The sequence below is a fragment of the Lepidothrix coronata genome, unplaced genomic scaffold (assembly GCF_001604755.1).
Source record: "Lepidothrix coronata isolate B3197 unplaced genomic scaffold, Lepidothrix_coronata-1.0 Scaffold45, whole genome shotgun sequence".
NCBI lineage: Eukaryota > Metazoa > Chordata > Aves > Passeriformes > Pipridae > Lepidothrix > Lepidothrix coronata.
This window is the reverse complement of record NW_016690225.1, coordinates 1,012,048-1,023,850: the sequence shown is the minus strand read 5'-3', so window position 1 is coordinate 1,023,850 and position 11,803 is coordinate 1,012,048. Positions and strand designations below refer to the sequence as shown.

At 38.1% G+C, this 11,803-nt stretch overlaps 1 protein-coding gene and 1 long non-coding RNA gene across 5 annotated transcripts in view; one reads left to right on the top strand and one right to left on the bottom strand.

The window, feature by feature from the left end:
* Positions 1-11,803, bottom strand: part of DLGAP2 (DLG associated protein 2) — a 455,132-nt gene that overhangs the window by 370,150 nt on the left and 73,179 nt on the right. For all 3 annotated transcript variants that reach the window (XM_017814543.1, XM_017814542.1, XM_017814544.1), the window contains one exon: positions 10,276-10,330. In XM_017814543.1, coding sequence (XP_017670032.1) covers positions 10,276-10,330 — 55 coding nt within the window. The remainder of the gene's footprint in view (positions 1-10,275; positions 10,331-11,803) is intronic.
* LOC108497157 lies at positions 584-5,711 on the top strand. 2 transcript variants are annotated; one of them, XR_001874702.1, is made up of 3 exons: positions 584-717; positions 2,663-2,749; positions 5,601-5,711. It is a non-coding gene; the product is annotated as an uncharacterized LOC108497157 (long non-coding RNA). The 2 variants fall into 2 exon arrangements; XR_001874701.1 differs by having other exon boundaries at positions 5,559-5,711.

Below are 11,803 nucleotides of genomic sequence, written 5' to 3'. Positions count from 1 at the left end.
TATTAATAAAATTAATCTCCTGCTAAAGAGGAGGCTTATAATACAGTGCATTTGTTTACTGTGTCTTATAAGTATTACAGTTTCCATAGAAACAAAAGAGAGAGAAAATTTTAGCACTGGGCAACAAATTCTAATGATTTTTTGTAAAGAATCATTATATATATATTTAGTGCAAATACATCATCAAGACTCATACTCAGGTATATGAAGCATGGATCACTAGTCCTAAAGCAGAGGCACTCATGATTGTACATGATTTCCAAGTCTTTATGGTAACAAAAAGAAAGGACACATCCTTTAACACATGGTATTAACAGTTCATGCCATGCTGGTCCTTCCTCTTCAGGCTTTTCAATTTTGTATTGCTTCCTCCGACTGCCCTCCAAATGAGAATGGGAGCAAAAAGCAGTGAAGCATTTTCAATATATACTTCCCTTTCCTGAAGCTTATGTGGTATCTTATCCCTTACATTTGCAATCACCTGCAGCTTAACCATGATGTAATTTCTTATGCCTTGTGGGCTGATTTCTGTGACTCACAATTTCCAAATATATTTGTGAAGGTGGTTCATGAATTAAACTTCTGTCAGCTGAAGCCTCCAGCATTGTTCTGCCCATGTTCAGTATGGAGGCTCCTGGCTCACAAGAAGTTTTAATGGCACAGTACAGAGGATCTGTCCTCAGTTTATAAAGGACATTCAAGAAGCCATTACATAAGGTAAGAAAAACTGCAAATGCCCCCATGGCTTTTTGTCATCCCATAGTTACTCTTTGGTAAGTTTAGGTTTCCTATATATACCACTGAAAATCTTCAGATGATTCATCCCGAGGGCTTGCTGTCAGATGAGCACAGTTATGAGTTATGCTTCTCGTAGTTTCTCTGGTACTATTACCCCTCACTTCTTCCCTGATTTTAAGCTGTGTCCAGATAAGACCTGGGGGACTCTGGGACAGCAGCTTTGGCCAACTACAAATTCACACTTCCTCACTTAAGCATTTAATTACCTAAGTCTAGCAAATCAACAGATTTTAATAAAATTAATGCAATCTACAAGTGATAACATGCATATAATCTTGTACAATGACTTTCACAGAGGTATACTGAAATATTAGCCTCCCTTATGGTGAAACACCTTCATCTTCTCTGCTCCTTTCCTGCCCCAATAATCTTTGCCTCAAGAAGATAAACTAATAGGACAGTTTTTGCTGTTTCTAGGCTCTTCCTCTGGTTTTCCCTGCTCAACAGCATCACTCCTCTTGCCTGGCAGACTGAGAGAGATTCTCTGGAGATACAGTTTGTGTCTTACCCAGTGCAGAGTCATACTGAGATGAATAAACCTCATGCATGGAAGCATTTGCTACCATTTAGTCTCAAGTGCACAGGGTGCAGCACTGCTTCTGGAAATATATTTCTACAATAAGCACCACTAACAGCTTTGGGGATCATATGCAGTATTGGGGCAGAAATGTTTGCTATTTCCCATCATGACAGAAGGGAGACAAATGGTTAAATTACTGCCTGTTGTGCATGACTGTAGACATTAGCAGCTGTTATTTACAGCTCCTATTATGTTACAGTATCCCAAAAGGCAGGAGAACTGCGTCATACAGCATTATTACAAATAAAATCATTCTAGCAACGTAAAACCATTTTAAGCATAGAGAATATCACTGTAGGTTATCTTTAAATGGAAAGCATGAACAGCTCAGATGTTTTGACGACAAAATGTATGTTTTAGTACTCCCACCCCATCAGCTAATACAAGAAGAAATAGGAAGGACAAGAAAAAGTGCACATTAACAAAGTCAGTTGAAAGAAAAAAGGTATGTCTGGAAGAAGTCTCCACCAGTATGTCAGTGGAAGTGAGATGTCCTTTTCTGGAAAATGCACAACTAGAATGAAAGAGAGCTCCGATGGTTTTAATCGTGGCAATGCTTGTATGCTACGTATTTTTTAATCTGTTATTCTATCCTAGGGAGTTAAATACTAGTACAAAACATGAGGCAGACTACTCCAAATTATGGAGCATGCCTTAAAGCAGGCAAACATTGTTCAGGCATCTTATGAAAATAAAAGTCATCTAACACAGTGAGCATCTTAGATACAGAACCCAATTCCCCATACTCTCCCACTCTTCTAGTAAAAAGGGGCAGTGGAGGAGTGGGTGGGGGTGTATGGAAAAGGATGAAGCAAACAATAGTTTCTTAAAACAGATTTGGTTTTAGAATTTATCAATGTGAATTCTAGTCCTTATTTTTTTCTAACACATTCTTTTTGCAAGAAAACTTTTATGACAAATTCTATTATTCCCAAAACCCTGAAAAAAAAATGTTTTGCTCTTCAAAATCTTGAAGAGCTCCCAACAAATTCCAATTGCAATACAACTGATGTGAATCTGGAATAAAGGATTGGTGGTCACTTCCAGTGCTGTTCCATTGCTTCCTCCTCTCAGGACTGGGTGTCTTCCCAGATCAAGAACTGACATCTTTTTAGGATAACAATCTAGTTGAATAGCTGAATTGCAATTTAAGGAGAAAAGGAATATAATTCACACGTTGTAAAATGATAGCAAATAAAACATATCTATTGCTTCTATACTTTACACAATTGACTTATGTATGATTAATGCATATCAGCCAAGAGATCTGTCCTTGCTTCCAAGGTGCATCAAAGTAGCTGGAGAGGCAACACGCTACTGAAGCAAGAAATGAAGATACTTTTCTGTAGGCACTTCTGAGACCTTTAAAAGGTAAGGGAATAAATTCTTTTGGCCCATAGTCAAATTCCTCTAGTGGTAATGAAATATCAGTGTGGTCTACTGTACTCACATAAAAAATTAATTCAAGAGTCCTCCAGCATTATAGCTATATTCCTCTGAGATCTATAAGAATTCCCTGTGCTCCTCACCATTGACTTACAGCTGTTCTAGAAAAATGTACCAACATTCTACTTTACTCCCTTTATGAGTAGAAATGTCTTACTTTTGATTTGTCTGCTCAGTTCCACACTCTTTAACTCTACCCACACACTGCACTGTGTTGGCCAAGACATATATTTTGGCAGTGGACTTCAAAACTGTGTTCCTCCACAAGAGAGTGCCCGTGTACAGTACACACACACAGCTCCTCAGTCCATGTGATTTACATACAGCCTGGGCAACCATCTGTTTCACAAATAGCTGAAAACCCTAAAAAATAAAAATCTCCAACTGTGGCATATAGGAAGCAGTCATTCTACATACGCTTTCATTTAGCAAGACTTAGTTTCATTACTAATAAGATCAATTATCAGAGCTGCCTGCAGTTTCTGCTGATGATGATGCACAGTTCTCTTTTCCTTCAGCAGCTGAGCTATATGTATTGGAATGCTCTATAAAACATTTCAGAAATAAAGGTCAAGTAAGCTTTCTTGAAAGGGATGCTGTTTTCTGGATAGAATTTCCTTCCTACATACCTTTAGCTTCCAGGACTCATATGATGTTAGGCAAAGAGACTGCAAACACACATGCTCACGTCTGCCTCTAGAATAAACTTCAAGTTAGAGCACCTTCTTCAGTCCCTGCTCCCCTCACACATAAGAGGGTGAGACTGTTGTGAAAGTGCTATTTTACAGCTATCAGTATACATCCAGTCCCGAGAGCACAGGTGTTAGGCAGCACTTGCCCTTCAGGGGAGCACGTTTTATCGATCTTGGAACATTTAACGTGACATCTAAGCATCAGTGAAGTCTCTTGCTCAGTTTTTTTGTTTTTAAGACTACATAGTTTTGGGTGAAGCACAACTGTGACTTTTCATAACAGCAATAAAAGGGTAAAAACATCTCTTGGGAGGAACCAGTTGTAGTGGAGGACCTTGAACTCCAAAAAGGACTTTGTACTATGCTTGCAACTAACTAGGATGCCATGCAAAGACTGAAGCACTGACATGTTGTGCTGTGATCATGCTTTTTTACACCATAACCAGAATGGCACAGAGATCTGCACCAGCTGGAGCCTTAAAACATTTTCATGCTCCCACATATCCAAAGTCTTCTAGCCTGTCCAATTATTTTAAGTGGACTAATATGTGTTGATTAGCTTTATAGCTGGAAGTCTTGATACTGAAGTCTGAGGTCCTATTGATCTGATCATAGACCTGATCATAGATCTGATCATAGACCTGACTCCTTTGAAGTATGAGTCTACCCCAAACTGCCTATATTTTTGAACACCTAGAGACCAGATTTTAGTGGATCGAGATGGACAATCTTAGGCAGACACAGATCCAATAAGACAAGGCAGTCTCCTGGCTAGTTTGAGAGTGCAAGTGTATAGTTCCTTGTTCTAGATAGATCTAGCAGTACTAAGTCTAAAATGGCCATAGGGTATTGCCTCACACCCTTTCATCAGTTTATCCTTGCACAGTTCAGTTCAGTTCTCCCTTCTTCATCCTTTGCTAGTGATTCCCAACACCTCTACAGAGTCATGGTAACAGGTATTGTTTATAACAGCTCCAATGACAAGTTTTATTTATTTTTGAATTTTCAGAAGTTGGTATCATATGCCTATCTAACTAGAAGCAAAATGACCTTAATGCCAAGGTATGAGAACTTCCAGCTTAACTAGAAGATTAAGAAAATACTTATTCTTTCTTTATTTTCACCCCTCTAATTTCCATTTCCATGGAAACTGGGCTGGAAAGTACCAGCAGGCAGCCTGCAGCTGAACATCTGAATGAAAATGCTCATGTTGAACTCAGCAAGCAGACAGCAGGTGAAATCTGCAGGAACTGTCTAAAAATCTATAGCTACATCTTGAAAGCAAAAGGACAATCTCAGTTTCAGCAAAGAAGTTCTAAAGAGGATGATACTAACCCTAGTGAATATTCTTGCGTTGCAGCAGCTGATAATCTGACTTCCTCTTTGGAACGTAGGAATAAATTTCTTTATCACAATGGCACAAGACAAAAATTCATCACAATTAATTAAGTACTTCAAAATATTCGGATGGAAGATAATATGCTAAGTTATTTCTGTAACAGTACTTTGGCTTCTGAACATTATCCTGTAATTCCTTATGTGAAGTCAAACTGGCTGCTGTACAGTTCATACACACGCATTGGTAGCCCACTTATCTGGATGGCTTTTCCCACAAACATCCATTGTACTTCAATAAATGCATAAATAAATAAATAAATAAATATATAAAACTAACTAGCACTAGTAACATATTTGCTAGCTATAAAACACTTGGTTTTGAGCACCAATTCACCTTTTATTTTAAAAGCTAGTAAGGCAATACTGTTGTAGATATAGTTAAAGGGAAAAAAAAAGTAATGTTGACTTCTTTATCCAATTTAGTAAAGTTTAGTGCAGGAATTCTATTTAATACCATCTTAGATTTTTCTTCTGTTCAATATTTGCTCTTCAAGCAACAGGAAGAAAAGCAAACAAGCAAGGATGAAACATTCCTGTCTTGGGCTGTAGTTTACCCAATGAAGAGATTGGTTATTATTAAACTCCCGCTTTTGTATATAAAGCAATTACCACTCTCTAAAGCAGATATTATTCATTCTTTGCAGAAAGCAGAACATTGGTCACACTTTTTTTCAGTGTAATTTTAGCCAATGCAGTGGACAAAAGAGGATGATTATAATGAAAGATTTCACATCTTGTGCAAGATCAATATCAGTACATAAGAGCTGATCTGAAAATGGATGATGAAGAAACTTGAGACAGCAGAAATATCTTTTCCTTTTTATTTTTTTTTAAAGAGTGTTGCTCAAAGTGTTGCTCAAAGAGCTATTTATCAGAATAAAGTCAGTATGATCAGTGCCAGTGCTCTTTATTGTACCTATGTTCCCCTTCACAATGAGAGGGGAAATTCATGCTAAAACTTCAAAGAAAGAATCAGCCCAAGAAGCTGCTAGCAACTGTTGTTGATTCATTCCTTTCTTTGGGATCTTCAGTGGAAAAAATAAGCCCAAATTTGCAGTCCACAACATATCAAACTCATGGCTACAACGGAAAAAAATAGTACAGAAGCTTTTCGTGCAATTTGGAAACTAATAATTGTGTATCAAGAGCACCACAGAGGCAGACAAAGCACACAGCTATCAGCATCTCAGCAGTGCAAGAGTGTCCATTTAACAGCTGTAGCAATGGTAAAAATCACACCAAGCGCCTTCTATTAATGAGTCCCATTGATAAGTCACGTTTTACTGCACCAAGTATATTTGTGCTCACCTTGAGGATCATTTATTGTGCTAGATCATGGTACAAGGAGCCCTGGGATAAATAAAAATCAAACCCCAAATAATTCACTTATCTGCTCTAAGACTGCTTAAACACAGCATACACAAAAGCATAAGTTTTCAGATATATTTCCTCTTTTTATTTGCATGAAATTTTCTACATCTAAACAACCCACATGTACTGCCTGAAGAGTTCTATTTCAAGCAAGACTGGAAATAAAAATAAATTTAAAAAATACATAAATTTAAATAAAAAGCAACACACAGCAGCGTACATTCACTTTTCTGTTTCAAATCTGCATTTTAACCCCTCAGTTTTTTGTTTAGGAATGCCAAAACATATTGCATTTAACGGCTATCTTCATTTTGAGGGTACAAACCAAGTGTAGTGCTCATACTGCGTGAACAGCTCTCTAAGGGGGGAGGGAGCAGGGAAGGACAGCCTCAGCATCTGCCTAAGGTTTACAGAAGTGACCATGCAGAAATGGGAGGGACTTCTGATTTCGCTGAAGATTTCCCATTAACAGGGGACGGATCATTGCTAGGAAATATTTATAAAGGGAGTATGAGCCAGCTGCATATGTACACAGAGGATGGTGGATGTCCATCAAAAGGGGTGGGTTATTTCTCCCAGCTGGAGCTGGAGAGAAAGAGGGTTATAATTCAAGAAAATAAGGAAGCTGCTCCCTACCAGGTCATTCACACTGTTTCCCCTTACGATCTTGTTACTAATGCCTGTACAGAGCATGTAACTGCTTTTCTTCCAATTAACTTTATAACTGCTAATGCATCCCAGTTGTTGCTGGCTGGTTCAGTTCCAAGACATGGAAAAAACTTAGCAGGGACATCAATAAAATTCTTACAGTATGATTATGGTATATAAAATAGAAGTGCAGAATAAACATGTCTGGTCTGGGATCTTTTGCCTCTTGAGGCACAGATTATGTCATAAATACAGGTTCTGGATATTAGCTAACATGATAATGAGCACATACTATGCAAGTGCATGCTATATGAACTTTTAATTTAGCAATGAAAATATGATTAATGGAAAGCCACAAATAAATTAACACTTAAGAAATGAAACATCACTGTCTATTAGCAAAGTTTAATGCAAGCAGCCAACTAGCAGTATTCAATGTTATATTTAGAGAATGAAATTCTGTAAATGCCTTACATGTTTGAAAATTAATCATTCTTTAACCTTTGAAATACCTAATCTTGTTAAATATGTACCTTCTTCCAAAATTGCATTGCTGTGGAACAGCTGAATTACATTTTTTATGCTCCCTTTTAAAAGTTTCTGCAGGAGATATTTTTATCGCTTAGTTATAAGCACTGAGAATAAAAGTTCATGGTAGGAGTACTAACAAATCATCACCACGGGAAGGAGATCATTGCTGCCATGTACCCTTCTTTCCATGCATAGTTCTTTTCTCCAGTTTACAAATACAGAATATCAGTACCACAAAGTGTGGTTACTTCAGTGTCCTACACAGTGTAGGAAAGGACAGCAATATGCACAATTTTCTAGAGTACAGGCAATCCAGGGGCATATTACTTTTAAGATTAAATGCATATATTCTCCAAGAATCAAACAGGCTAGGTCTGAAGGGCAGCCAGATGAAAGAATGGCCTGGCAGCACTGGCCCTGCTGTTCCCAAGGGCTTGTTTCTTTCTCTGAGGTGCAGCTCCAGTGCAACAGCATGAGAGAGGCTGGTCATGAAGGCACTCTTGAATGAGGAGCCAAAGACCACCAAGCTGGCTACACTTGAAGTGTTGAATGGATATAAATAAGTGGAGAAACTACTACTGCACCTCTCCCTTTCACCCACCCATACTCCCTACAGCATCTGTGTTCTTCCCTAACAGTTTTGTCGGTCTCGTTATATGATTCTTCCCCTCTTTCTTCTCCCATCCCTCCCCCTAGTCCATCTCTCTTTATCCTTCTCTCATCATTAGGAACAACATCCAAGCCTGTATATTGCTCAGTTCCTCCAAATGTCAACAGCTGAATGCAAACAGACCTACAGCTCGCAATCAGGCAATTTTTCTGGGCTCATTTACTGAGAATGGAGCTGGACAAGATTATGTCTGATGTATACATTCGAATGCAAATAGTACATTCCACATTTACCCATATTTAATGAATTTCTTCTTAGTTTGGAGTAGTTGATTTAGATGTAATCAAACAACACGAAGGGTCATTTATCTCTAAGAGACTCAGTGAATCAAACACAAATTTAGTCATTCTTTTCCTGCAAAAAGGAGTTTAAAAATCCCCCATGGCCTGTCTAAACTCTCCTTCTCCTTCTCTTTGCCAAGTATTTAAACACTGTAAATGGGGGAAGTGGGGACAATGGAACACAGACATAATTTACTTTGCACTTGCTGGCAACTTCCCACTATACAGTAGGTAGGCATAAAAATACTTCCTGCAGCAGTCACACAGCAGCAATAGAACTTACAACTATTTTCACACATAAGTATGCTTGAGTTGTCCAGCAGTTGTTACCTACGTAAACCTGATAGGTTTCCTCTTCAAAGAGCTTAGTTCAAAGTTTTCAAAAACAAATTTTACATTAGGAAGAGCCTTCCTTTTTTTTATGCCCAAATGAAGGCACTTTTGAAGGTGACTGAGATTTTAGATACGTGGCTTTCTTGATATTGGTTATAAAGGCATGTTATACCCTCTCTAGATAAATGGTCCGTCTTACTGCCCATACCCAGACCATTACTTCATGCAACACTGGCTTTGATATCCACGCGATACACTTACGTATAAGTTGAGAAGAGTTTGGTTGTCAATGGAATCTGGATCGAGTTCTTATATTACAAATAAAAGAATCAAAATAATTGGCACAGGATACTAGAAAAGGAGCACACAGACTGAGCTGAGGTCGTTACACCAAGTCCACTTTTCAGGAAATCTTGAAATTATTACGAAAGCCAAAGTCTGTCTTCAGACTAATTATGAACTTACAAATTCTTGCTAGAAAGGGTATATTATTACCTGTCTTACTGTAGTACTTCTATCGTGTTCACAGATAAAATGGAAATCAGATTTTAAATTTCTTTTGAGCATTTGCAGGTAACCACAAGTCCCTCTACAGTTCAACATAGTTCTCAAGTTCTCTCTGTAATTACCTTTAGTGCAAACTGTGCCTGAAATACAATTAGTTGCAAGCCAAGGAGCAAATCAGTTTATTTTAATGGTAGCTACTAGGGGAAGAGGGGATGTAGCCTTAAGAGATGCAAGCAATCATATATATTCTGTTAAGAAGATATCAAAGAAAAAACTATATTTTTCCTCCTACTTCTCTGAAATTAGTCTGTCAAATCATACTCACAGTTGCATACACAGTCACTTTAACTCAATTTATAATATTATTGAAAGGATTTTAAAACTTATTTTAAAGAAATTGTTTTTTTCCTGTCATAAAAGAATGTAAAATTAAATCATAACTTTCTTCTCACCCAATATCATTCTCATCAATTGATTTGTTCTGGTCACAAACACACTACTCTAAGTTTCCTCCTGCAAACAACTCTAATTTTCCTCTGGCATCATTCGTGATACTCATTCTGTCTACCCCTTTAGTCTACTACTCCAGTCTACTCCTCTACTCTGAAAAATAAGCATAGAGCAAGCATTTATCTGCAGTAAGAGCTGTGTGTGACTTCATGCTTGGCACCTTTGTGAATCAAGAGGACCAGACTCCAGACTTCAGTATTAAATCTCCTTTCTTGACAAAGTCGTAACTTTATAATTAACAACACAGAAATGCTTCAGAAGTTCATACAAATACCTTTATAAGCAAGACCTGATAGCAACCTCTACAACTGCAACAGCTCCAGAAAATTAACAGAATACACAGTCTTCACATGAAAGCAGGTAATTTAAACAAAACATCCAATTAATCACTCCCTATAAGATAACTTCAGTGGCCATAAATAGCAAACAAGGCTTCTCAATATAATTCAATTTGTGTTTGCATTTCTCCAAATCATATTACAATGTTAACTCATTAAGAAAAAAGTTTACCTGTGTTCCTGTCAGGTAAAATGCAGCAATGCTTCTGCAGTATGCCAGGCAGAACCTGTGGCAACAAAGAAACAGGCGTTACTGTACATATATTTTTAAAATCACATGAAGAAGAGCCAATGATTGCTGGAACACTGCATTTGCATCAAATTAGCTATCAGGTGATGTAAATCTGAACTCCACTCATTAGGAACTGCAAACAGAGAAGAATCTTATAAAATTAGCTGCTTATTACCTGCCTGTAAAGTTAGTTTCACTTTCTCACATTAACTACAATATCAAAAGTTGTGTAAAAGAACCCAAGACCATATTTAAAAATGCTCTACTTAGAAAGAGAGTATGTTATCAGTCAATGATGTTGTTGTTCCTCATTTTGCACACGTGGCCCTGCAGTCACAGCATCTTGTCATAAAACACTCAGGTCCAAATTCCAAAGCACAGCATTTCCCTCTCCACACAGCCAGTTCCAGTAGACAACTCAAAACTCCAGAGTAGAAAACTGAATGGAATAGGGACAGAGAAGATCCCAAGTTTGTGGTTCACCGCATCCACCATGCTCTGATGCTTCTGTCAGCCAGTGAGAAATGCTGTTGGAGCTTACCAGCACCTATAACCCTTTTCTTCACAGATTTACATATTAAAATCACCTATTTTGGTATAGACAACCAACTTTGGTGGTCCTACCAGCAACAATCTGTACATGAAGCACACAATACCTCATTGTAATCCAACTTTTAAATCTACAATTTACGCCCTGTGTGATATCAACATCAGTAAAACTGTAGCTTAAACTTTGCTTTTCTTTTGTGGTTCCTGAGAAAAAGCCAATTAAAAATCACGCTCTGAGATGGCTTCTTCACATTTTCCCTTGGAGGTCAACACACACCCTTTAAAGTCTGAAACTTAAAAAACCACATGTTAGTCTCCACAGACAAGAGGCCAGCACAGCCACTGTCAGGAAATCCTGGGCTTCTAATGTCTAAGAAGACATCAAGAACCATCACACTGGTTCTGAAAATTCAGAAAGGAAAATATTTTAGGGAATAGAGACATTTTTATTTTTCACAAAGACCGCTGTTGCTGTTTGGTCAAGGTTAATAGCCAGGGATGAGGCTGCTAAGAGACAGACATGTACAGCCCCTACAGCAGCACCCCACGTCCCCATTCCTCCCTGCAGGACTTTTCCAGTACACACCTTCAGTACAACCAGGAGAACAAACACCTCAGTCTGTGTGTCCTCCAGCACAAGAAATCAAAGTCTTAAGAACCTTGCTGCACCATGCTTCCTCCTGAATGCACACATGCATAGGCAGGGCCATTGCAAAACTCTGCTTTTATTATAACTTCATGAGTCAGTCTGTGGCCAGGAAGCCCCCCTGAACAAAAAGGAAAGGGTACAACTGACAGGGATAAGAACAGTTTCCTCATCCAAGTCCTCTAAATTTTACAGAAGGCACAGCATTTACAAAAGTAATTCACTTGTTTGGGCATAATTCTAAAGTTAAACTTGTGGATAAAACATAAAAAA